The following is a 26,052-nucleotide window of genomic DNA, read 5'->3' as shown; positions in this document are numbered from 1 at the left end:
TTGCTTTTTATTTTGTGTACCTTTTATCCATATTTGAGTGCTTCTCCCATGCGTAAAATAACATGCTCCAACACAGATGGCAGTGCCTGGTGTGTCCTGTGTCCACCACCTTGTGACTGCATGGAGTAGCTACACTGACCTTCTGGTCTGTGTGAGGTCTGTGATGTTTGCCAGATGACAAGACTGTTAACCATGGATTCCCAAAACTTGTCCCCATCACTCCGTGATGTAGGGCTGCTTTGTCCTCAGCTCTGGTAAGCAACACCTGGACCTTCAGTAGTGGAACTGGCCAGCCCAGTGCATCTCCTCCGGTCCACAGCAAAAAGCTGGCATGAGAGTACAACCCAACTGCATTACTCAGGAGGAGGGGACGTTTCAGATGGCCACAGGCGTGAGCAGGGTGCACAGGAGTGTTTCTGGGTATCCCAGGGTGGGTAGATGGCCAGGGCAAGGGGCAGCAGGGAGGGACAGGGTCTTGGTGAGAGATGAGCAGAACCAGAATGTTGAGGGGCAGTGGGTCTGTGTGGATGGAGCACAGGATCGTGACTGGTCATGCTGGAAAAGGCTAAGTGACAGGCTCTTGAGCTGACAGGCCTCCAGGGGGGTGGCAGAAAGACCTGCTTCCTTGTTCCTGTTCTGTTCGGAGGGATGTAGACGAGGGGTCTGAGTCTAGGGCGACTAAAGTCTTGGCTCAGGAACCAAGGAGCAGAGTTGCTCCTGGAGGCACAGATGGAACAGGAAGGAGGCTTCCAACTTGTGCTGAGCCAGGCTCCTCTGCAGGGCATGCCATTGCATAGGTGGGGAAGAAAATGTCTCTTAGCAATGTAATGAGGAATTTACACCACATGGGGTTCAGGAGGTGCTGGGTCTGGCGTGGAGAACTTGGTGAGAGGGTGGTCAGAACAGCACAGGGTGAAAGTACTCAGGAGAGAGGATCATAAGAACAAGGAACGGGAGAGCGGTCGGGAGGATGACAGGCCCCAGGATAGTGGCCCCAGGTGGCTACCCTTGGCAGCCAGGGTAGAGGCCTGATGGACAGCAGGAGTTGAGCTGGAGAGTGAAATGCCCAGTCTTAAGTCTCTAGGATCTTCCCCTCCCCTCGGTTTCCCTTTAGGTACTGTGGATGGATCCCAGGGGCTTCACACTGAGCTACGTACTAAGCTCCTACCTGTTTGTTTGTTTTCTTTTTGAAACAGGGTCTCACTAAGCTGCTAAGTTGCCCAGGCTGGGCTCGAACTTATGATCCTCCCTACTCAGCCTCCCAAAGTGCTGAGATGATAGGCATGTACTACCATACCCGGCTTAGAGTTTTATGACCTGCTTATTTGGTGCTCATAAACCTTCCTGCTGCTCCCCAATTCTCCACAGGGAGAGAGGATCACAATCCCCAGAGACCTCACAGCTTCCGGCTTCCCAGTGCTGGACCCTATGAGATGTGCCTGTTCCAGGCCCAAAAGCCAGAGCCCTCCTCTGTGTCTGCTTGAGTTTTTACCACCCAACCTGGGCCTTTAGCTATTGCCCTCACCCAACTGCTATTTTTAAATTTTTTTTCTGTGGTGGCCTTTTCTTCCTTTTCAGTGTCAACATTCATAAAGCCTCAGCCTGAAGCCCTTTTCCAGAGGCCCAGAAGGTGAATGTGTCAGGTTGTCTGGGCCATCAAGTCTCTGTGGCTTCCTGCTCTCCTCTTCCTTTCTTTCTATCCTCCTTTAAAAGCCCAGCACATGGCCAAGGCAGGGGGCAGGGCAGACCTGGGCTGGGCTCTTAATACAGATGGACCTGCACATCCTGGGCTCCCATAGCCCTCAGAACTCTTACTCAGAGGGGCTCGACTACATGGGGCTGGGACACAGGCTGTGGCTTGCCCTTTACCAGGATTTGAACTACATCCATGGCCTGTTCACTTCAGGATGAAGGGCTGGAAGAGAGACCCCAGGATCCCAGCCCCACAGATAATCAGCTAGTCAAATGCTTGTGGAACATGGTGCTGCACAAATGGAAAACAGGAACCTGTCTCTTCCTGCCCCTGGGATGTTGTGCAGCAGATGGAGTGTGGAGCCAGGTGAGGGGCCCTGCGGTGCCGACACAGAGACCTTGGCAGCAGGGAGCAGGAGGGCGAGGGGAAGGGAAACCCAGGATCCTTCATCTGCCTGTGGAGAGCCCACTTCCCAATCATAAAGGGAATGCAGAAGGGGTGGCACTTCCCCAGGATGCAGCCCAGCCCAGCCAGAGAACACCAAAAGGGTGGGCTTTGGGTGCCTCCTTGCAGGCTGCAGGACAGTGAGGTGGGCACTGGCCAATGGCGGCAGAACTCCCTCTGGCTGAGATGGGAAGAAGGTCTCCCTCTCCAGCTCTCCCTCCCTCAACTGATGAGGGTCCCTGACTGCAATGAGGGTGGCCATGATGTTCCAGGACAGAGAGCAGGCCAGTACAGGGCTGCACCGTGCTACAGACAGCTGTCAACTGTCCACATCAGCACAAGTACCAGGAGGACTCCAGAGTGAGTGTCACCACGTCTTAGCACCACCATGATAGCTGTGCAAGGCCTTTGGGTCTTCTCCCTCAGCATCTTTAGGAGGCTGGGGACAGGGCACACAAGACTGTCCTAGAGGAGGCTGGTCTCTGTGCACACAGTGGGGCGTGGGGCAGGCTGGTTCCCTATGGGAATGTGCGATCAGTAGGTGTCCCATGACAGCCAGAGGAGGTTGGCCCAGTTCAGAGAGCCCAGGCCGGCTGCACCTCCCCCTTGGGAAGCAGCAGCCCAAAGACAGCTCTCTGGAGAGCATGGGTCTAGCAGTGGGCAGTCTGGAGGTCACAGCCAGCAAATATCGCAGACACAGAGGCACCACTGCTGACCACAACACCAGCCTAGGGTGAGAACCAGTGTGTGTGTGTGTGTGTGTGTGTGTGTGTGTGTGTGTGTGTGTGTGTGCCTGCCAATGAATAGGTATGCACATGCATGGATGAGGGCATGGGTGTGTGTGCACATGTGGATGTGTGTGCACCTATGTGTGTGCACATGAGTATTGGGAGTTTTTAGGCTGATGTCCACACTGAAAGCAAATTCCAATTCTCCAGCTCAGTTATTCTATTTTTCTAGGGAAACCTCTACATAAAGCTAGATGACTTAACCTTCAATAATGACAGTTCTCCCCCAGCCACTGGTGTTTTCCCGCAGAAGGGTGCCACTGTGCCAGAGCAGGGGCAGGGCAGTCAGCTGTGCCCCAGGAGGAATGCACAGCTGAGCTGCAGATGGGCCTCAGGGAGGTACAGCACCCACATGCACCTTTGCACAGGTTTGGCACCCCGAGGGGCTGGGTTTAGGGAGGAGGCTGTGGCCTACCAGGCCCCTCCACCTGCCCTGAGGCCTTGTACAGCAAGGCTTGTCCGCTCCTCTACGGGCACCAAGTGTGGCTGCAGTATCCCACAGTTGACCCGGGTCTGCAACTTCGGCCTTTACTTTCCACTGTGATAGGTTTTTCTAGAACTGCAGATTATGACTATGTTTACATCCGTGGAACGCTTCAGTCTGGTTTCTCAAATCTACAAAAAAATGGGCCGGGGATTTAGCTCAGTGGTTTTGCCGCCTGCTGCACAGGTGCAAGAACCGGAGTTCAATCGTTGGTGCCAAAAAAAAAAAATCTACAAAAAACCCAGCAGACGTGGAATCAGTGTTGGGTCTAGAAACAGAAGGCACCTGCAGAAATGGTTGTGGTAAAAGTACAGAGTAGTGTGGTCAATTCTGGTTTCAAGCTCTGGCTTTTCCTGTGCTAAAGGGACACTTGTGAGCCTTGTAGATTGGCCCAGGGTATCCCTCAAGTCAGCAAGGCTCTGACCAGCACACCCAGGAGTCAGAGGAGGACCTTGACATCCCCAGCATGTGGAAGGAGGCCAGGTAGGGGAGGAAGCCCATCCTCCCCAGGGAAGCTCCAGATACCCTTGTGGTAGTACAGGATTGGGACTGCTGGACACAGCCATGGATGACCCTGACATCCCAGGGACACTGTAGGCTGGGACCTTACCTGGGCGGGCATGGAGCAGGGCGGGTGTGTGAGCTCCCCTATCCGGGCTGCAGCACGGGGGTCACTGGAGCTGATAAGCACAGGGGCGCTGATCTCCATGGAGTGCCTGTGGGTGACTGCCTGCGAGGACTTGTGTGTCACGCTGAGCGCCGTGAAGGAATGGCGTTTCTTGGCGTTCTTCTTGCTGTCCATGCGCCGCTGAAAGGCACTGACGGCCCCCGAGCTGCCTGCTGTGGGGCCCAAGCCCGCGCTGGCCACCGTGCTGGCATCGGAGGGCAAGGGAACAGCACAGCTGGATGCTGCTGCGGCAGCTGGACACAGCTTGTCCATCTCGATGAGCTGCTTGGCAGAGTCGTTGAGCTGGGTGAGAAGGGGACAGGGCATCATTAGGTGACTGTCACCAGCTGTGCTTGCTCAGTGCTCCCTGCCACATTCCCACTTAGGAACCAGCAGTGCTCACACCGGTGGGGTCTTTCTCACCCTGGCTTCCTGCACAAGTGGACAGGTTCATGGAAGAGGTTTCCCTGGGAGCTGATGAGGGGAGGGCTCACAGGACAGAGGGGTTCCCATGACAGCCCCTTCCTCAGCTCTCATTGTTTTTGACATTTGGGGGCAACTTGCAGCCCCACAGAGATGGACCAGGGCCCAGAGAGAAAAGGAGGAAGCCTTGGCCAGCTCTGCCAGCTGCACCCACTAGGAGAGCAGCCCCCTGTCCCCGAGTCCACCAGGACAGTGTTCCCACTGGCTGCAGGTGAGGCCTCCCCAAGTGCTCCAGGCCTGGGGCCACAGGCCCTTTCAAAGAGAGAAGCCATTCAGCAAGGACTGAGCTGAGATTCCTCCTGCACCTCGACTTGTCCTACCAGACAGCAGATGCTTTTACAATGGAGCCAGCCTTTGACAAGACCTGGTCTGGTTGGTACAATGGGCAAGGAGGGGTGCAGACTCCCCTGATGAACGCTCAGCCAGGCCTCTCTGAGCCATGCCATTGTCTGGGTGGCCCCATGTGGGTCCCTGGGCACAGGTCCTGGCAGGTCTGTGAGCCACACTGCTGCAGAAGGAAGAGCCCTGAGGTTGGGGAGCATCTGGCAGGGCCCCGGATCATAGGATGGTCGGTCGGGTCACTCTCTGTGAGCAGCTGTGTAACCTGCCTCTCCCCTGCTGGACATTTTCACTCATGATGCCTGGTGTAGGCCCTCTCTTCTCAAGTGTGTTTGGTTCAATCTAACACATACCTGATAGGGGAATTTGCAGATCTACAAGAATAAAGGAGAGAGAACTATTTATTGTGTGCAGGGTGGCCAGCAAGAAAAATGATGCAGTCAGACCAGGGTTATCGCCACAAGATGTGCTGAACAAATGTACCATGCACAGCTGGGTGAGTGCCTGCCAGATCCCTTCCTTCTCCCCAGAAGCTCTATCCAGAGCTGGGGGAGAGGCTGAGGCATTGCTACCCACCCTTCAGGGTTCAACACAAGTCAGGAGACCCAGAGCATAGCCACCATACCTCTGTGACCTGTCTTCAACAGAAGGAGCCCACATAGCTTGTCTTCAGGACAGCTACTTGAGACTGAGGCCCATGGGGTCTCTGGGCTGCACTGCAGAGCTCCTGAGCAAGAGCGTGGAGTCTTCCAGACTGAGGACTTCCCAGAGACTGCAGAAGGGGAGCACTGGGGAAGGGAGGCCCCTATGTTCAGAAGGAAATGGGGGATGACAGTCCAGGATGTCCATGGAGGAACAGGAAGTGGGGGCCGAGTGGGCCCAGAAGGGGACTGCAGGTCACCTGGGCACTGCTCCCAGGGAGAGGCAGCACCTTCTTTCTGCTAAGCCCACATGTTGCCCTGTAGGATCCTCTAGATAAAGAAGCAGATTGGTCGTGTCCTGTTCACTCTTCACTCCAGAGACAGAGGCTGAGTGCCAGCCTCTCCTCCTGCTGTGAGGTCCTTGCTGCAGCAGTTGGGAAGGTCTCACCCCGAAGCCCTCAACATGTGTACACTGTTCCCTCCACAATGACCCAGAGATGGCATCACCCAGCTGGAGACTGGGCTGCTGGGCAGAGAATGGCAGCCACTCTATGACAGTTCCTGGTGCAAAACCAGGCCAGAAATGCTCACCTCTTCCCAGTGGGTTCCAGTGATCACACTGCAGAGCCGGCCCTGTGCCTGGCGACCCCAGTGCCATCTCCATCAGAAGGCCTCTCGCCAGCCTCTCAAGTCTTCCTCCTCTGCCAGTAGCATGGCTCCTGCATGGGCTGATGATGTTCTCCTCTCCACCTCCAGTCTGTGGAGCCCCAGCCCCCACAGTCCTGTCCACCAGGGTGAAGGTCCACAGCTAGGGACTGGGATGGTCCCTGTGTGGTGACTGTGGGCTGAAGGCTGGGTGTGGAGAGGCGGCAAGTGGCCTGGGCCATAAAAGGCCCTGCTGCACCCTCCATGTCCCACAGATCTTCTTTTTTTATGGAACTAGAAGACACATTCATCTTAATAGGAAATAGGGAGATAGTCCTCTGCAAATGGGAAAAGAACCAAGGAATGGAAGGAGGGGGAGGAAAGGGAGCAAAGGGGATGAAAAAAGAATGAAGATGTGTTGTGTGCATGTGCTAACTCCCTGTGAGGAGTGTGATCACTATGTACTGCAAACATGGACTCATAAAAAAATTTAAAACTTGCCAACAAAAAGGACTGGTGACCGTGACTGGAGGCATGGTCGCTGGGTCACTTGAAGAGTCTCAATGCACCTATTCATTTCCCAGGAGGACATCTCTGACACCACCGTGGGTGCCTTCTGGAGCCAAGCCCTGACCTTACACTCCAGGAACAGTGGGTCAGATGGGGACAGAGGTCAGCAAGGTAGGTGGCATGATCCTGTCAGTGGGACAGTGACAGTGAGATCAGTGACTCTGCCTGCCACCTATGTGGTGTGAACATGCTCCAGGTTCATGGGGCCTTGCAGGACTGGTAACATCCCCAGGCTTTCATCTCTTGCATGTTGAACTCTACATATTGGTGACACAGGCTGAGTGTCCCTGCTAAGCCCAGGTGTTGGAACCTTCAGAGTCAGGTTTCCTGGTTGGGATGCTCAGCCAGTAACATCTGTGTATATGTTCCAAACCTGTAAAACTGAACTCTGAAACACTGACAGGACAAAGCATTTCAGATAAGAGATGCTCGACCTGTCCGGGGTACCACCACTCTGAGCACACTCCTCTATTCATTCAACAAACACTCCCGGTACCCTTGCCACAGGAGCAGCTGCCACCTTTTGGGGGAGCCCATCTTAGGAAAAGTCAGCTGTGCACAGGGTGAGCAGCTGTGCACAGGAAGCCAGGCCTCGGGATGATGAGGCCTGAGCTATGTCTGCCCAGTGAGGGAAGGCCTTGCATGGCCCACACTGCTCAGCACCCACTCTGCCTCAGTGCCTCCCCACTCTGCCTGCAGTCTTGTTCCCTGTCCCCGAGATCCAGGGCACAGTAGGGCGGTAGTCATGCTGCCACTGTGAGCCAAGGACAGAGGTGACTTTAGAAAACCAATGCTCGGAGGTGAGCCTCTTGGGCTGCCATACCAATGCCCCAGAGTGCTGAGGAGGTGAGCTGCATGGGTGCCAGCAACCCCCACCCCCACCCCGCTGTGCCAAGCCATTATCTGGAGCCACACCACAGAGTTGCAGGGGTCATAAAGGACACTGTTCTGAGCTTGAGAAGATAGAGTAGAAGTGAACAACAGAAAGAGGGCCTCTCTGAGGCCCCTGATGAAAATTAAAGCCCACCAGAAAAGTGAAGAAAATCTCTGCAATAAAGGCACACCAGACCACCTTAGTTGGAGGAGCAGCGGTGTGGATCAGAGCAGCGTGGCTGCAAACAGATCCCAGCCAGGGCTTCACCCCAACCCCAGAGGGTGGGGCAGACTGGTCTAAGCCAAGGGCCTGCCTGGAAAAGAGCTGTATAGGCACACAAGCAATAGCCAGAGGTTCGCCCCAATACCATCATTAAGTGTGCGAGACCCTAGCCAGAAGCTTGCTCACAAGCCCGCTGCAGACAGGCAGGTCTGCAGACACCCTATCGAGGTCCCGAGTCGAACGGAACACGCCAAATCAGCCTGCTGCAGACAGGCAGGTCTGTGGACACCCTATCGAGGTCCCGAGTCACTCAGAACACGCCGAATCAGCCCGGGCCCCAGCAACAATCCACTGGACACCCCCCCCCCCCCCGCACCGCTCCTCTGTACAGCCACCTGGTTCCACACTACAGAGACGCAGAGGACACCGGACCACCAGACCACGGTACTGAGTCCCACTGCTCCCAGCCCAGAGGTAGGGGCTTCTGAGCCGCCATCCCACTGCTCCTGGACCAGGGGAAGGGGCTTCCCAGCCACCATCCCTCCCACTGCTCCCAGCCCACAGGAAAGGGCTTTTGGGCCACCATCCCTACCGCTGCTCCGGCCCCTGTCCCACCTCTCCCAGCTCAGAGGAGGTAATCCGTGCAGGCACCAACAGCCCCCTCCCCCCAGTCGAAATGAGAAAACACGTAAATAAGTCTCAAAACCAGACTTCCAGATCACCTACTCCAACCCCAAAGGGAAATGAGATGGAACACTCTGATACTCAACCACCTGGACCCACTGAACTGGCAACAAAAAGGGATCTGGAAAAAATGAAAAAATGAAATCAGAAGCTTGCTCACACAACAGGAACTGGGGTGCACAGCCCCCAGCCAAAGACCCTCCCAGACAACAGTTACATAGGGGCCCTAGCCAGTGGCACACCTAGATATCATCCCAAGTGTGCACAGGCCCCAGCCAGATGCCCACCCAGATAACAGGTCAGCTAAAGGATCCAGAAGGCCACCACTCTGAACCCAGGAATTGGCGTACTGATGAACAGCAGAGAAAAGGCAGCTCTGTGGCTTGCTGAGAATTGAAGACCACTGGGTGAGCAAAAAGTCACCTCAACAAAAACACAGCAGGCTGCATCTGTTGAAATGAAGAGAAATGTAAATAAGTCCAAAAACCAGACTTCCAGATCACCTAAGGGAACCCCAAAGGGAAATGAGATGGAATAATCTGATATTCAACCACCTGGACTCCCTGAACTGACAATGAAAGAGGATCTGGAAAAAATGAAATCAGAAATAATTTCTCACATAACAGCAGAGATTGTGCCCATAGTGCAAGACATGATTAATAAATCTAGAGTGTACACAGATTAAAAAAATAGAGGACCTGAGGAACATGATGCAATCCCAACATAGGAAACAAATGGAGTCCATAAAACAGATGCAAATAGATTTCCAGGAGATTAAAAACTCCATTGAAAGTTTATGCAGCGGAATGAGCCAGTGTGAGGACATATACAGAAGATAAGGACAGATATAGAAGATAAGATTGTAATTAGTGACCAGGAAAAGAAAAATTTCTTTAAAATAGTAAGGGACCATGAGAAATCAATCCAGCAGCTGCTAGATGATGCAAAGAAGAATAACATAAGACTGATCGGAGTCAATGAAGAAACAGGAGATAGTGCAGACAACATAAAAAAAACTGTTTACAGAAGTGATGGCAGAAAACTTCCCAAGCAGGGGAAAAGAACTTGACATACAGATAAGGGAGGCAAATAGGACTCTAACTAGCCTTAATCAAAAAAAATATATATACACATAGGCAGAAACCCAACAGAAGAACAAAATTCTACAAGCAGTTAGAGAAAAGAAACAAATCACATACAAAGGAAAGCCCATCAGAATCACAGCAGACTTCTCAACACAAACCCTCAAGGCAAGAAGAGCTTGGAGTTTTCCTAAAGGAAAACAGCCTCCAACCCAGACTGATGTACCCTGCAAAACTATCTTTCAAAATTGATGGAGAAATAAAATACTTTCATGACAAAAAGCACCTTAGGAACTTCACAAATACCAAACCAGCACTCCAAAAAATTTTAGACAATATTCTAGGAAAAGACAAGGAGGATCACAACCCCAGGAAGCACAGCAGAATGAATCCATCGAGCACGACAAGAAATTAAATGCAAAGGGGGAGAATCCAACAAAAAGAAAAAGTCATGACAAGGATAAGTCAATATGTATCAGTTATAACTATCAATGTTAATCATTTCAATTCACCAATCAAAAGAAATAGACTGGCAGAATGGGTCAAGAAGCAAGATCCAACAATATGCTGCATACAAGAAACACACTTAATTGAAAAAGAAACTCATAGACTGAAAGTTAAAGGGTGGAAAACAATACTCCATGTGACAGAACTCCAAAAAAGCAGGAGTAGCTATCCTCTTTGCAGACCAAGTGGATTTCAAAATGTGAAACACTTCTGGTCCCAAGAATTTCAGATAAGGGACAGTCAACCTGTATGTACAAATCTATTGTGAACATGTGTTTTCATTTCTCTTAAGTAAAAACTTAAGAACAGAACAGTTGGTTCTTAACAATAATACAAGAAATTTCTATATTGTCTTCCAAAATGGTTTTATCATTTTACATTCAAATTAGCAGTATTAGAAAGTTCTAACTGGTTCACACCTAAGGTGACATTTGTTCTTTTAAAACCTTTAACTTAAATCTCCCTAATGAGTGTATAATATGGTCTTGTTATTGTATTGATAAGTATTCTTCTGATTCTAGTGTCGCACACCTTTCCTTGTGCTGTACTGGCTATTTATCATCTTCTTGTGTCTACTTTTTAATTGGGTTGTCTATTAATGAGCTGTAAGAGTTCTTTATAGGTTATATGTATTATAAATATGTTCTGGTTAAGGACTATTTTTCATTTTCTTAACGATGTCTTTTAAAGTTCTAAATTTTGATGAAATCTCATTCATCAATTTTTTTCTTTTATACATCATTTTTTTGCATCCTAGGAAATTCTTGCCTACTCTAAATTCATGAACATTTGCCCTTATAATTTCTTCTTAAAGTTCTATAGTTGTAGTCTTTCATATTTAGGTTCATAGATCCTTTCAAGTTACTTTTATGTATGGAAATAAAGTGTTGAGGTTAATTTTTTATATACGGATACCAGGTGTTCTAGTACCATTTGCTGAAAACACTATTTTTTCCTCTGCTCTTGAATTGAGTTTATGTTCTATAAAATGTTAATGTTAAATAATCTTTTAAAAATCAGTGGACCATATATGTGTGGTTCTATTTCTAGATTCTCTGTTTTATTCCATTGATCTATATGTCTTTCCTTATGCCAACATTGCCTTGATTACTGCAGCTTTAGAAGAAGTCTTAAAATTAGGTAATAAATGTCTTCCAACACTGTTATTTTTTTCCTTTTTACTTTTCCAGGTCCTTTCTACTCCTAAATAACTTTTAAATTTCAATATCCAATTCTTCATTTACAGCAAGTATACATAGATCTGAATTTTTAAAACACCTTGTGTTTTCTCATCCTGCTAAATTCAAATACAAGTTCTAGGGGCTCCTAGAGATTTCTTCTCTTTCTCTGTAGATGATCATTGCATCTACATATAAAGATTTTACTTCTACCTTGCCAATCCTATGCTATTAGTTTATTTTTATTCCCAGACTATTTTGGTTTGGGCCTATGTTTCGAAGTTTAATGGACAGATGAAGAGTAGGCATATCTGCCCTTGTTCTCCACCTTAGGGGGAAAGGATTCTATCTTTTCCATTCATATAAGGTGTTTTTGCTGGAAGTATGGAGTACATGTCTTTTATATGTTGAGAAGGTTCTGTTCTACTTCTAGACTCCTGATAGCTTTTATCATGAACAGCTGTAGAATTTAGTCCAATACTTTTTCTGCAACTACTGATAGGATCATATGGCTTTTTCCTTTCCTTTGTTAAAATGATGACTTATGGGGGTGGATCTTCCAATGCTGAACCAACACTGCCATCCCTATAATAAAACCACTTACTACATACTGCCAGATCTGACTTCTAATAGTTTGTTTTGTTAAACAAATCTTAACTTATGTTCATACTTTTCTCTTCTATTATCTTTATCCAGTTTTAGTATTAGTACAATGTTGATTTCCTAAAATGAGAAGAGACATGTTTTTTCTTTTTTCTGCTTTAAATGTTTGATATAATTTATCAGCTAAAATGTATATGAGCCTGTTGTTGTCATATAAGTAGGTTTTCAAGCTAGGAATATACTTTCTTTAATAGGTGCTATTCAAAGATTAGAAGATACAGAAACAACTCCAGACATATTCAGCCACCTCATCTTTGACAAAGGGGCCAACCACCATCATTGGAGGAAAGACAGGCTATTTAATAAATGGTGTTGGAAAAACTGGATTTCAACCTGCCAAAGATTAAAACTAGACCCATACCTATCACCAGGCACTAAACTAAGATCAAAATGGATTAAAGATCTAAATATTAAAACAGAAACACTAAACTTTCTGGAAGATAAGTTAGGTAGAACTCTGGAAGACATTGGCATAGGAAAAGACTTCATGAACAAAACCTCAGTAGCACAGGAACTAGCAGAAAGAATCAAAAACTGGGATCTCATCTTATTAAAAAGCTTCTGTACTGCAAAAGAAACCACCAACAGAGCCAACAGACAACCTACAATGTGGGAAAAAATTTTTAGCGGCTGTACATCAGACAAAGGACTACTATCTAGAATATACAAAGAATTGAAAAAAATCAGACCTCCCAAATTCAAAGACCCAATTCAAAAATTGGCATCTGAAATGAACAGACATTTCTCAGACAAAGAAATAAAAGCAGCAAACAAATATATGAAAAAATGTTCAACATCACTGGTCATTCGAGAGATGCAGATGAAAAAAACACTGAGATCCCACCTCACCCCACAAAGAATGGCTGCTATCAAGAAATCAACCAATAACAAATGCTGGCGGGGTGTGGGGAGAAAGGAACCCTTTTCCATTGCTGGTGGGAGTGTAGACTAGTGTGACCACTGTGGAAATCAATATGGAGATACCTCAAAGAACTAGGACTAGAGGACCCATTCGACCCAGCTAGTCCCCTGCTGGGTATCTTCCCAAGAGAATTAAAAGAATCATACCACAGTGATATATGTGCACCCATGTGTATAGCGGCACAGTTTGTAATAGCTAAAGCTTGGAAGCAACCCAAGTGCCCGTTAATTAGAAACTGGATAAAGAAGATGTGGTTTTTTTATAAAATGGAGTACTACTCAGCCATAAAGTATGAAAAACTAGAGTCATTTATAACTAAATGGATGCATATAGAGGCCATACTCTTAAGTGAAATAAACAGGACATACGTGTAAATACCAAATAGTTTCACTAGTGTGAGAAACTGATAGTGTAAACAAGGGTTAAAATGATTAAAATGAATATTGGATAATTGGAAATAGGAAAAAAGGTCCAAAGATGACGGGGTGAAGGGAGGGGAAGGGCAAAGGAAAGGTGGGAAAGGAAAAACTATGAGAAAAGAAAAAAAATGGAAATGATGTCTGTATAAATAGGGAAGGGAGGAGGGGGTGAAGGGTGCACAGGTAATGGGGAAAAAATAAGAACCAAGATACATCATGTACAGGTACAAACACCCAATGATAAATGTAAACGAACTATATACCTAAAATGTACCAATAAAAGAACTTAGGAAAAAGAATAGGTGCTATTCAAATTTTACATTTCCTCCAGAGTCAGTTTCATTAAATTACCTTCTAAGGTACTTCATAGAAGTTGTCAAATTTATTTCAAAAAAGATTTTTGTAATATGCTTTCTATATCCTTTTAAATTCTGTAAAATCTGGGTAATGTCCTCTAAATCTTGATATTGTAATTTTAAAAAATGTATAATTGATATTGTGTAATAAGAAAAGCTCTAAAGGAGTAGGGGAAGTGGGAGGGGTAGGGGAAAGGAAAGAAGGGAAAAGAAAAAATATGAGAAAAGGAAAAAAATGGAAACAAAGTCTTTGTAAATATGGAAGGGTGCAGGGGGTGAAGGAAGGACAGGGCAATGGGGAAAAAATAAGAGCCAAGATACGTCATGTAAAGGTACAAGATCCCAATGATGAATGTAACTGTATTTTATACATAAATAGAATATTTATTGTATTTTATACAATAAACTTAATGGGAAAAAAAAGGAAACAGAAAACCAATGAGCAAAGGAGGCAGATTGCACATCGGAGACAACCCAGGGTGGACTTCACTCACTGGGGAATCACCTAACAGGACAGGCGAGGACCGTGGAGGAGAGGGAGGATGGTTTCCTCTCAGCTGCTGGCCACTATGGACTGCCACAGGGTGTCCATGAAAGCTGATGCTGGATGGCAGGAAGTGCAGGCCCCATCCTGCCTGACCCTGGGTGCTGGGCTCTATGGGCTAGGCCTCACCTTGCTGGGGACTCTGTCTGCCTGCTCAGTGTCACACAGACCTTGGTGGCAGCACACCTGCTGGACAGCACCTTCCTGGGCCTCTGGAGCACCCTTGCAGACGCCCTACAGCCAGCTGAGTGGTGAGCCCATCTGCAAACCCTGGGCCAGGTCTCCCTGGGATGGGGCCCAGGAAACGACACCTTTCAGGGTCTCCAGCCAGCCCTGTCCAGTAGCCAATGCCCCAGGCCTCCACACCCGCAGGCCACCAGCCAAGGATGTGCACCCTGATGCCCAGTGGGAACTGGCTCCTCCCTCCCCATCCCCTTCAGCCTTTTCCCTTCCTGTCCCAAATTGCCCTCAGCTCGGGACCAAGGCACAGGAGGAAGACCCCAGGAGTCTTAGTTCTTTGTTGAACTAAGAACACAGCAAATCTCCCTCACTTGCTAAGAAATTCACCAGGAGGACACTGTGACAAAACAACATGCAGCAGGTCAGGGATTTAGCTCAGTGGTGCCACCGCCTGCCTTGAAAGCGCAAGGTCCTGAGTTTGGTCCCCAGTACCAAAAAAAAAAACAAAAAACCCAACATGCAGGTTTCTCAGCAAAGAGCAGAGCATGGAGGTCCTTCTGTCCTGCTTCCAGAGAACCTGGTGAAGGGCTCTCTCTGCAGACGCTTGGACACAGGCGACCCTTCTCTCAGGCCTTGGCACATACACTGCTGGCCACCTCAGAAACAGGAGTGAAGACACTGTCACAGGGCTTCTATCCTGGATGTCATGGGTCACAGACAACTGAGGAGGAATGAGGACAGCAAAGAAGACAAGAAGTAGAGGAAGTACAGCTCTTCCAGAAGGGCCAGGGCCAGGCCACCCTGTGAAAAGTGCTGCAGGTGCACCTGGTGTAAGTATCTCTAGCACACCACTATGTTATTTATGTTACATTGTGCAATATACTAAATACATACATGAATTTAAATATATGTAGCAAACCAGAATATATGCTTACCTTATAAGAAACATACAAAATAGAAATATGAATTAGTAAGTTTAAAATATTCAGCACTCTAAGAGACTGAGGCAAGAAGATCTCAAGTTTGAGCCCACTCTGGACAACTAGATGACTCAGCAAGATCTTGTCTCAAAACAAAATATAAAACAGGGCTGGGGATGTAGCTCAGTGGGAAGGCTCCAGGTTAATCCCCAGTACCAATAAAAACCTTGTGAACAGTAAATCTGAGTGGAGTTCTCAGTTTTCTCTGCACCTTGGGGATCTCCAGCAGAGCCGTGGCTTTCAAACTATGAGACCATTGGGTCCTGACCAGCACTTTTCAAAAAATGCAATGGAATATGAGAAAATATCAGACTCAGAATGCATCTCAGATGGTGAGCAGTTTCAGGAAAGGTTGGCTTCATTTCACATGTGCACATGGGTACCCTTGGTGAGGACCTAACACACGTGTCATCGTGAGTCACAATCCTGAACACTGGAAGCCACTGTCAGGGAGAAGGGGGTGCTGCCCCACTGGAAGTGACCAGTCCTCTTCCTGTCTGTGCAGGGTGTGGACTGCAGACAACTCCAGGATCAGGGACCTGGCCACCTGTCCTCCCATAGCTGAGGCCCAGGGCTGGCCGCACAGCAACCTGGGAGAGCACAGGGCTGTGGGGCAGGGATGGCATCAGAAAGCCCACTCCACGGGCCTGTGTGGCCCTGAGGCTTGGGTTACAGAGCACCAGGCAATGTCACTGCATTGTGCTGATGCTGCGGGCTGGACACCTAGTTCAGCACCACATAACTTCACAGTGATCTTCTGCTTAGAGAGGAGCCCCAGTGACCAGGACAACTTGTCTGCACCTGACCTGTCTTCCCCATCTCTCTGATGCCTCCACGAAACCTCCACAACACAGCTGAGCACTGGAGTAGTGAGACTCAAACCCAAGTTCATCCTTTGAAAAAATACTCTTATTTTATAGATGGGTAAAGAGCTCAGTACAGGAACACAGGTGGTACTAAATAAAGACCACTCAACAGGAGAAAGCAAGGAACTTCTGATGAGGATGCAGTAATATTAGTGAGTATATTGTAAACACAATGTCCTCCACACCTCACTCCTTCAGGGGCAGGAAGTCATATCTCGATATATCATCAGCAGAGGAGGCGGGAGTCTGGAGGGACAGAGAGTGGAAGGGACAAAGGCCTGATCTGAGTCTGAGCCCACTCCTCCCGTGCTTAGGTTCTGTGGTCTGACCTGAGTCTGAGTGAGCTCATGGCCTCACCAAGGTGCTCAGAGGCCTGTGCTGTCAGGTGGGAGCAGCACCCAGAAGCAGGTGCAGTGACATTTGTCAGGCAAAGTGCTTGTTCTGAGGTTGCCTTCTTAGTCACACAGGGCTGACAGTATTCATAATGTAACCCCTCATGGATGCATAATGAAAAGAAGCTCTGTTGGAGGAAGTCTGGGTAAAAACAGGAAGATAAGTCCTTCAACCAGTATGGACAGGGCCCAGAGGGACCTGTGTATTCCATGCAGTGGAGGGACACGGGCTCCACAGCCTAACACATGTGTACTCATCTGTGCACAGGGTTCTGTCAAGGATGTCAAACTGAGGTGCAGTGAGGTCATAAGGCTCAGGGTGGTCAGGAACTCAGGGCCCCTTTGAGTTGGAGGAGGACTTGGGCATTCCTGGGCATTTGGTCAGTGCAGTGATGTGAGAGGGGAGGGGCCATGTCTAGAGTCCTGGCCAACAGGGAGGAATGACTTCCCCACAAGCCCTCTGAGCCTGGGGTTCACAGGGAAGGGGCCCAATTGTGGAGCACACGGCGGTGGTGCCTACTGCACGCCCCAGGTCCTGTATGGCACTGCAGGTGAGTCAGTGGGAGAGTGAAAAGAGATGCCCTGCTCTCAGGAGACCCACCCAGCAGGCAAGAAGCAAGCAGGCTTTCCTTAGTGTGTCAGATGGGGCTGAAGACTAAATGGGGCCTGTGGCAATAGGGGCTGACGTGTCTGAGGAGGGACAGATTCGTGGGCACTGATGAGGTCAGTGATGGGTTCACGTGTGGGAGTCTGAAGCTCTGGGACGTCATAGCCCTCTTCTGAAGTGGGGACATGGAGGCTCAGGGTCACAGGGGGCATGGCACCAGTGATGCATCCCAAAGCCACTGTAGTAACATCAGTAGGAGACTCACAGTTTTATGAGAAAAGCTGCTAGAAATACTGATGCAGCACACCCCCAAACTTCCCTCAAATATATGCAAATTTATACACAGAACAAAAAGGAAATGGAACAATATGCTAACAGCCTTTCACTTCGCTCTTTTCTTATGTGAATATTATATTTACTGGTAAGATTATGAGTGATTTTAATTTTCTTCTTTACAGTTTTCCAAATTCTCTAATTTTGAGCAAAAGCAAGGTATTATTTTTATAATCAGAAAAATTCATTAAAAACAAATGAAACAAAAGAACAGCTGAAGCCCAGGCGTCTGTGGGCCCTGGGGAGCCTTTGAGTTACGGTGGTCATACGCATTTCCATTTCTGCCCCAGGTGTGAGGTGCTGCGGAAGCCTCCAGCACTTTCCCAGATGGATGAAAGGCTTTACACAGAGCTGAGGTTCTGGCAAGATCTGGCCAATCATCCCCTGTTTGTGTTTTGAGCCTAGATGACAGCCACCAGCTGCCGGAATACAGAGCTTGAAGGGCTCACAAGAAGTCATCCCAGTGTGGAGCTCCCAGAGTGGAGGATGTGAGTGGTTAACCAGGCCAGGGACCAATGAGGATGAACACAGAGCCCGGGGATGTGGGTAGACCGCTGGTGGCCCAGGCCAGGACAGCCAGGTCTGTTTTCCAACTGAGGTTGTTTGGGGGAGTGTAGGACTGCGTGTACCACACAAGGGAAGAAGTGAGGAAGTGATGCCCACCCTGCACATTCGCCCCTGGCCACAGTTACCAACCAGGTTGTGGGTGATGCTGTCACACCTGCTAGATCAGAATTTTTAGCTGCCCATAACAGACCTGAGGGAGGAGATGCTACCAGCACCTATGCCCTGCCATCCTGCTTGTTCAGCTCTGCTTCTTCCTTTCTGCAGAGTCCACGATCCCACCTCTGATGGTGGGGGTCTGTGTCACATGTCCACCTGCAGCCACCATAAGCCCAGGGTTGTCTCCTTTTCCTCTCCCAGGGCTGATATAGGCCTCCTCCCTCTTGCTGGGACATTGCTCCCAGGGCTGATGCATTGTGACTGCGCACCTCAGCATCCACTTCACAGAGACCCCACTCCCTGCTTAGTGGAATCCAAGAATAGGGTATAAATGGGATAGGGCACAGTGGACAGGACAGGTCATGGTGGATGGGAGAGGACACAGTGGGCAGGACAGGACACAGTGGATGGACAGGGCATGATGGATGGCTAGGAACAAAACTGCAGCAATCCCCAGACATATTTCCCCAACATTAAGTGTCTGAGAACAAGCAGAAACATGAGCTCTGCTGCAAACACAGCAAAAAGAAATACAAGCAAGTGCACAGCCCCACCCTCCACCCCATACCAGGGATCGAACTCAGGACCTTGTGCTTTCCAGGCAGTCCTTCTTCTCTTAAACACAAGAAGGTCACAGATGCACAGATTAGACCTCTGGGGTTTTCTTCTGTCCTGGTCTCAAGCATCTTTCTGATCCTCTGGTGACACTGGACACTGCCCCACAGACAGGAACTGGGAGCACCACGGGCCCCTTCCTCCCCCACAGAGGCCCTGAGCAGAGGCTCTGCCTCAAGGTGGTCCTGTCCTGAAAGGTGGAGTCTCTCAGATTGCTCCCTTGCCCCACAGGTGTCTGCAACTTGTTCTCAATGGGATTCTTTTCCTCCACACTGAACAGTTCCTTTAAGCAGCATGAAGTTCTGCTTTCCTTGCTTCTGTCATGGCCTCAACGACTCACTGCAGGACTAAGATGCAGAGAGGCAAGAGACTGGGGCTTCCCACAGCTCACTGCATGGGAGGGAAGTGACTCAGGGGACTCAAAAAATTACAGCTAAATAATTTATAATATAGCTCTCACTGTGACAGTCACTGCCTGTGTGTCAGTGTCACTAATATAACCTCCCCCAAACCCCACGAGGCAGGTGAGGTGACTGCTCCCATTGCAGAGATGAGGAAATGGAGGTGTGGAGATGTTGTGTGGCACATCCAAAGGGGTCCCGAGGAACCAGCTCAATCCTAAGGTGGGGGTGGGGGAGGGGGTCGATGAATGAATTGATAGGTGGATAGATGGATGAATGGATAGTGATGAGTGGATGGATGGGTGGTTGGAGGACTAGATGGGTAGATGGATGAATGAATGAATGGATGAACAGATGAGTAGATGGATGGATGAATGAGTAGATGGATGGATGGGTGGGTGAATGTATGAATGAATGGATGAGTAGATGGATAAGTTGTGGATGGGTGGGTGGATGGATGAATGAATGGGTGGCTGGCTGGCTGGATGAGTGAGTGGATGGGTGGGAGGATGGATGGATGAATGGATAGATGGATGGTGGCATCTTAGTGGTCTGAAAGGGACAGTATGGAGGGTTTTCAGGGGTGGTAGAAAGGTTCTTTCAGTTGAGGTCTAAGCTATCAATGGAGACTCGAGGGAGATGGATGCAGACCACCTGTTGACTACAAGGCTCGGTGCTGGCAGCAGGTATATTTCTGCTTCACAGCTGACACCAGGATCAACATTCTACTGGAGACCCAGGCACAGGTCTTGCAGCTATGAGGAGGGGTGGGCAGCCGTGTGGGTGCAGCTGGCCCAGGGTGTGTTTGTGGCAACCTGGAAGCCTCTCAACTCTCACCCAATGGCTTTCCCAAGAGCAGAGCAGAGCTCAGCACAGCAATGAGCAGGAGGTAAGAAGGAAGATCACTGAAAACAAGACACCTGGAAGAGTGGTCCTAACCAAACCACGGCCTTTGCCAGCAGAAAGAGAGTTGTCAATAGCTTCAAACTAGTGCCTTAATTGCTCTCGCTTTGAAAGATAAAAAAGCAAGTGTGGCTTTGAGCTCCTCTGAGTGGGCTGAGCAGGAATGAGATGAAGCCAAAATTAGCTGCCGCTTCTCATTCTGTAGTAATTGGCTGAATTGAGGTGCCTTTAGAAAGTCTCCCAAATGCACACGCATGGGTGAGCATTTCCGCTGAATTCTAAAACTGCCCTGGCCACTAGCAACGTGCTCATGCTCATGCTCGCTCTCCCCTCTCAATAGGAAGTGCAACCAAAGGCAACTCAAGAGAAGGCAGACAGCTGAGTGCTTCCCTGCTGAGCTGGATGACCACAGCAGTGTTCCCTTGCAGAGGGCCGGCACTAACTTCGAACTGCAGGCCAGATCTGCCCCCAAAGCCCGGTTCACTCTGGAATGGAGAGGCCTGGAGAATCCCTGGACCCCAGAGACTCCAGCCGGATGTGTCTGGTTCCAGCTGTCTAGAGACACAGCTCCTCCTGAATACCATGCTGACCTCAGCCAAGACCACCCAGCTGCAACCAGGCCCCGCCTTCCCAGGGCTACACGCACTTTCGCCACCATATCTGCAAACAGCTGCCTCGACCAGGCTGCTCTAGGAGCACAGTGGCCTCAGAAGTGGTCTCTGACAGGAGGTGGGTCTACTTGCTAGGCTGGGGCCCACCTTGGGGCTGCATGGAATCTGACAAAACAAGTTTCCTCCCCAACTTCTTTATTTTAGATTCAATTATTTGTCTTTTCTTTCATTTTTCTAAGCCAGGATCTTACTGTCTTTTCCAGGCTGGCCTGGAACTCCTGGGATCCCGTAATCCTCCTGCCTCAGCCTCCCAAGTAGCTGGGACTACAGTTGTACCCCAACACATTTAAATATACATCTGATAGATCTATAGCCTAGAGGATGTGATGCTGAATGAAATGAGTCAGACCCAGGGAGGAAAATATTAAGTCATCTCCTTTATGCATGGACACTATTAAAAAAGGTCACATATTATAAAGACAGAATAAAATAGTGCTCACCAGGATACAGGGAGGAAATGAACTCGTGTCGTCCAAGGACACAAAGGAGCAGGTATGGGGTGAACAGTCCAAGAAGCAGAGGGTTGAGGACTCCAGGACAACAACATGGAGCACTCCCCATCAGGGCTCTGCTGAGCAAGCTGCTCTTGTCAAGAAGATGGACACTCTGTGGGGTGTTGGATATGGTAATTTCTTCACTACCACAACTACTTTGCCATATATATGTCATAAAACAGGTTGCTGAGGGCCAGGGATTTGGCTCAATGGTTCTGCCGCCTGGTGCAAGGTCCCTGAGTTCGATCCCCGGTACCAATAAAAGCATGTTGTAGACCTTAAACACACCTGACATTTGCTCTTTAAAAATGTGCGTGATGCTTCCTGCCTGTCTCTCTCCAGTGCCATGCTCCTGTTCTATTCTGAGGGGTGAGATGGCCAGTGTAGGCCTGGGGGTGGGGCAGACACACAGGGCAGGACGCTATAGGGCGGTGGCCTGGGGTTTACAGCTGCCTGCCAGGTGTCCTTCACTCCACTCCCAACAGCAAGAACACACAGGGCCTACTGAGGTCGGGCATGAACCTGGCATCCCTCAAGCGTGGAGGCCTGTGGAGGCCTGTGCAGGGCAGGTAAGGGTCTCATCTCTATGTGTAAATAACGTGGACAACGAGCGAGGGCAGAAGCACTGAGGTCAGCAAAGGATATCCAGGAGCTCAAGGCAGGTGAAAACAGCCCCATATCTATGGTGTTATTCTTGTCCCTATGAGTGACACACTGGTAAGGAAGCACAGGAGCCTGAGGCACAAGAGCCACATTCACATGAGCAGATAGCACTTCCCACAGGCCTCCCATATCCAATATGCTCAGCCCCCTGTGCAGTCTTTCAAAGGCTAAGGCCCCTTGCGTTCCCCAGATCCAAACAAGGCCTGTGTGCAGAAATCCTTAATGTCTAACTTTGGACACACTGTGTGGGGGAGACACCCTTCCAGAACCACGGTGTCTCACACTGAGTCTCATGCACCAACTGAGCCTCTCATAGTGAGTCTCATACTGTTTCTCACACACTGAGTCTCACGCTAAGTTTCCCACACTGCATTTCATTGTGTCTCACATACTGAGTCCCTCACACTGAACCCCACACACATCTCTCACACTGTGTCTCACACTACCACTGTGGCCAACATTGATAGCACACCTTTCTTTCTGGTTGCCCTTCTAACCACAGAGACAACCAGCAAACAGAAACTAGGAGTGGGGGTACACCTGTGCAAACTCCCCTCTGGGCCTGAATGGGTGCACCTGTCACATGGTGAGGACCAGTGCTCATCCTGCCAAGGTCTCTGGGGTCCTGAGCTGGCATCAGGTTACCAGCCTCAAATTACCTGGAGTATGATTTCTGCCCAAATTTGAGGTTTAGCCCAGTGGAGAGACCTGCCTGGCTAAGGCAGGTGGGTAAGACTGGCACATAGCTCATGGGAGGGGAGGAAGGGCTTCTGCACTCAGGCATAGTCCACGGGTCAGCCTCAACTGGACTGAGGCACACCTGGAGAACTGGTGGCATCACACCTGGGTGTACTGTGTGGGAATTCCCGAGGAGACCAGCCTGTGAGTAGGTGGGCTGAGTGGGAAGATGTGCCCTCCATGCCCTCTGGAGCTGGGACACTTCTCCTATGCCCTCTGACAGCAGGGCCCAGCTTCTGTGCCTTTGGGCTCCAGGTCCTCAGCCTCAGAATGAGATCCACCTCTGCTCCTTGTTCTGCAGCTTCAGACTTGGACAGCACTGTGCTATGAGCACCCTAGGTTTCCAACCTACAGACAGCCTGTTCAGCTCCACAGTGCATGACATGAGCCAGTTCCCTCCTCTCTCACAGTTCTATGTGCCCTATTGATGGGGTAATCTCAACTAACACACACCCCTGCTTACCTTCTTCCCCATAAACACTCCCTGCCCCAGTGCAGGGGCAGCAAGTTAACAGGACAAAGTTAAAAGAAATGACAGGAACCGTGAGATGGCAGATCCAACCCACAGAGCTGGCATCCACTGTGTCACAACAGCAGGAAAGACGCAAAGCTACAACCACGAGCTCTTCTGTACCCAGGGGAATGGTCAGTCATGCCTGTAGGTTATTGCCAGGTCGGCTAACACCGTGTTAGATGCCACAGTTCAAAACAATGTTCTCTTTATGAAAAGTAAATTGAGGAGAGGCCACTGTGGAGCCCAAGAGGCTGAGGTCAAGGTCAAAAATGACGGATGCTCAGAACAAACTGCAGAAGCCACACATCTGAATTCTGTGCTAAAAATGAGGCAAAAGGGAAATAATTATCACTACTCCTACTTGGGAGAGGAATTTCACTTAGTGGACTCAATGAGGATTTCAGTTTTGCTGTCTGTCTCTTGTCCAGGATCCACAGATCGCATCAACAACACAACACACGGGGTTCCTTCACATCCAACCGAAGCCACAGCAATGGACATCAGACAGAAGGCTGCTATCTGGCTCAAAGCCAGAGGTCTCTGCCCACCACCACGTGGCCCTAGTACCCTGGGATGAGGCTGCCCTGCTTTGTAGAGCCGGCACCCACCCTATCTCCCTACTGCCTAGAACCCAGCTCCCCTGAAATGCACCAGTGCTCTGGACTCCAGTCCCCGCAGGACACAGGTCTCTTGAGAGCTGGGCAGGTGAAGAAGCTGCCACAGCCACACAGCTATGTGCTGGTGGAAGTCCAGGCCTCACTGACCTGCTGGTCTGTGGTGCTGCTACTGGGTCACCATGGCTCTGAGGGCTGAGTTCTGGGCTGCCCAGGCTGTATGGAAGCCCTCAGGAAAGGGACTGGCTGGCTAGGAGTCCCCAGCGGGGGGACTCTTGTGCCAGGACAGGGGCCAGACTGAGGAAAGCAACTCTTCACTGTGGCACTGCACTCCTGACCTCAGGTGGCACTGTGACATTCCATGGGAAGGAGGGACTCCCTCAGACAGATTCCTTCTCATATCATTAGAACAAGGTGTTCTGAAAATCTGAAATGATGGTGAGTTACTCTGCCCCTCAAGGACACGGAAGGCCCTGCAGAGTGTCTGGGTCCTGGTCCCTTCCTGGATGGATTCCCAAGGGTGAGTGCCCAGCCTCCCCCTCTCCATATCCCCTGTGGGAAAGGGCAAGGTCAGCCCAGGTCACAGCAGTGCACCTGCCTGGCTATCATCTGGTGGCTGGGTGGGTGCACTTGGTCTCTGGGGAGGGGGTGGGTTGCTGGAGAGAGACTGCACAAAACCAAGGGGTGAGAGGAACAAGGAGGTAGTGTTGGGCCATGGGGCTGGGGCAGGTTGGCAGGAAGCAGAGCAGGACAGGGTAGGAGTAGTCCCAGGAAGCACAGCAGGGACAGGGAAGGGCCTGGGGCCAGCAGCTCGGCCTCTGGTGTGGACGCCTTGGTAGCTGGTGTCTGGGGGGTGCAGAGGGGACAGAAGGATTATTCTATAGTTTTGGGACAGGGTTAGCCTTTGCAGAGTTGATGCCAGCAACAGAGGAAGGATTGGTTCCAGCCACATCTGCACCCTGGGTCTCACTGGGTCCACCCAGCAGGTCTAGGCAGGTTTTCGGGAAATGCACTTGGTCACCAGGCCTGCCACAGCTTGGCTATCCCAGACCAACTGCACACATGAGTGGAGGTGAGATGAGGCAAGGCCCAGTGTGTGTCCCTTGGTGAGCTGGCAGGACTACAGCTGCACACCTGCCCACAAACCTGACATTCTGGCACTGAGACTGAGGACTGGGTAGAAGTGCATAACAGAAGGACAGTGCATCCCTACACAGGTGAGTTTAGGTGATGCTCTGGCATATTCATCCTTACATCTCAAAGTAGCAGTTTTGTTTGTTTCCACTGATGGATATCATCTTTGTCAGGTGTTTCACTCCATGGAGATTGGGATTGTTTCCATCTGAGCCACAGTAACAAAGTTTCTATCAGCATCTCTTCGTGCTTCTTTGGGTATCCCTTGAGATCCTGCCTGGGAAAATGTTTCACTGGCTAAAATATTTGAAGGCTCCCATGTAGGACTTTTAGAGTACCTGGCAGTTGGTGTTCATGTGGTAAGTCCTCATCTTCAGCAGCAGGATGGAGAACCCTGGCCTGTGCTGCACCAATGGCACACAGGCATGGGGACCTGACACAGTAGTCAGGGGACGTATGCACCTGTCCTGGTCTGGATCTAAAGTGTCCTCCACTGGCTCATGGGTTCAAACACAAGGCTGCTGGATGGAGACTGGATCTTGAGGTCTCCAACTGCATCTGTGGATTAATCCACTTGGATCCATAACAGGATGACATTGCTGGGGGTGATGGAAACTCAGCGGGTGGGGGCTTCTTGAAGTGAGTGTGTTATAGGAGCCATAGCCCTTGGGGACAGTGTTTTGTCATCTCCTCCCTGCTCCTCCTGTTTGCCGCAGGTGAGCTGCTTTTCTCTACCACATGCTCCCTGCTGTGACGTTCAGCCTCACCACAGCCCAGAAGCAACGCAGCCCAGAAACCATGGATTGAAACTCTGTTTTTGTTTTTGTTTTTTTGGGTACCGGGGATCAAACTGGGGTCCTTGTGCTTGCGTAGCAGGCAGCGAAACCACTGAGCTAAATCCCCAGCCCCTGAAACTCTGAAACTGTGAGCCAAAACAAATCTTTCCTCTTCTGTATTATTATTATTATTGTTATTATTATTATTATTTATTTTGTGGTGGTGGGGATTGAGCCCAGGGC

General features: G+C 49.7%; 1 protein-coding gene across 2 annotated transcripts in view; it reads right to left on the bottom strand.

Annotated features, from left to right (window-relative positions):
* Sh3rf3 (SH3 domain containing ring finger 3) overlaps positions 1-26,052 on the bottom strand; it is a 235,681-nt gene that overhangs the window by 69,097 nt on the left and 140,532 nt on the right. For both annotated transcript variants that reach the window (XR_015448504.1, XM_004844734.3), the window contains exon 4: positions 4,020-4,379. Coding sequence is in view for 1 of the 2 variants with exons in the window: in XM_004844734.3 (XP_004844791.2) it covers positions 4,020-4,379 (360 nt within the window). In the remaining variant the exon portion in view is untranslated. The remainder of the gene's footprint in view (positions 1-4,019; positions 4,380-26,052) is intronic.

This window comes from Heterocephalus glaber, unplaced genomic scaffold, assembly GCF_053883595.1.
Source record: "Heterocephalus glaber isolate CG9 unplaced genomic scaffold, H.glaber_assembly_v1.0 deba00000470, whole genome shotgun sequence".
In the NCBI taxonomy this organism is placed as follows: Eukaryota; Metazoa; Chordata; class Mammalia; order Rodentia; family Bathyergidae; genus Heterocephalus; species Heterocephalus glaber.
The sequence above is the reverse complement of the archived record's forward strand: the minus strand, read 5'-3'. Positions and strand labels throughout refer to the sequence as shown.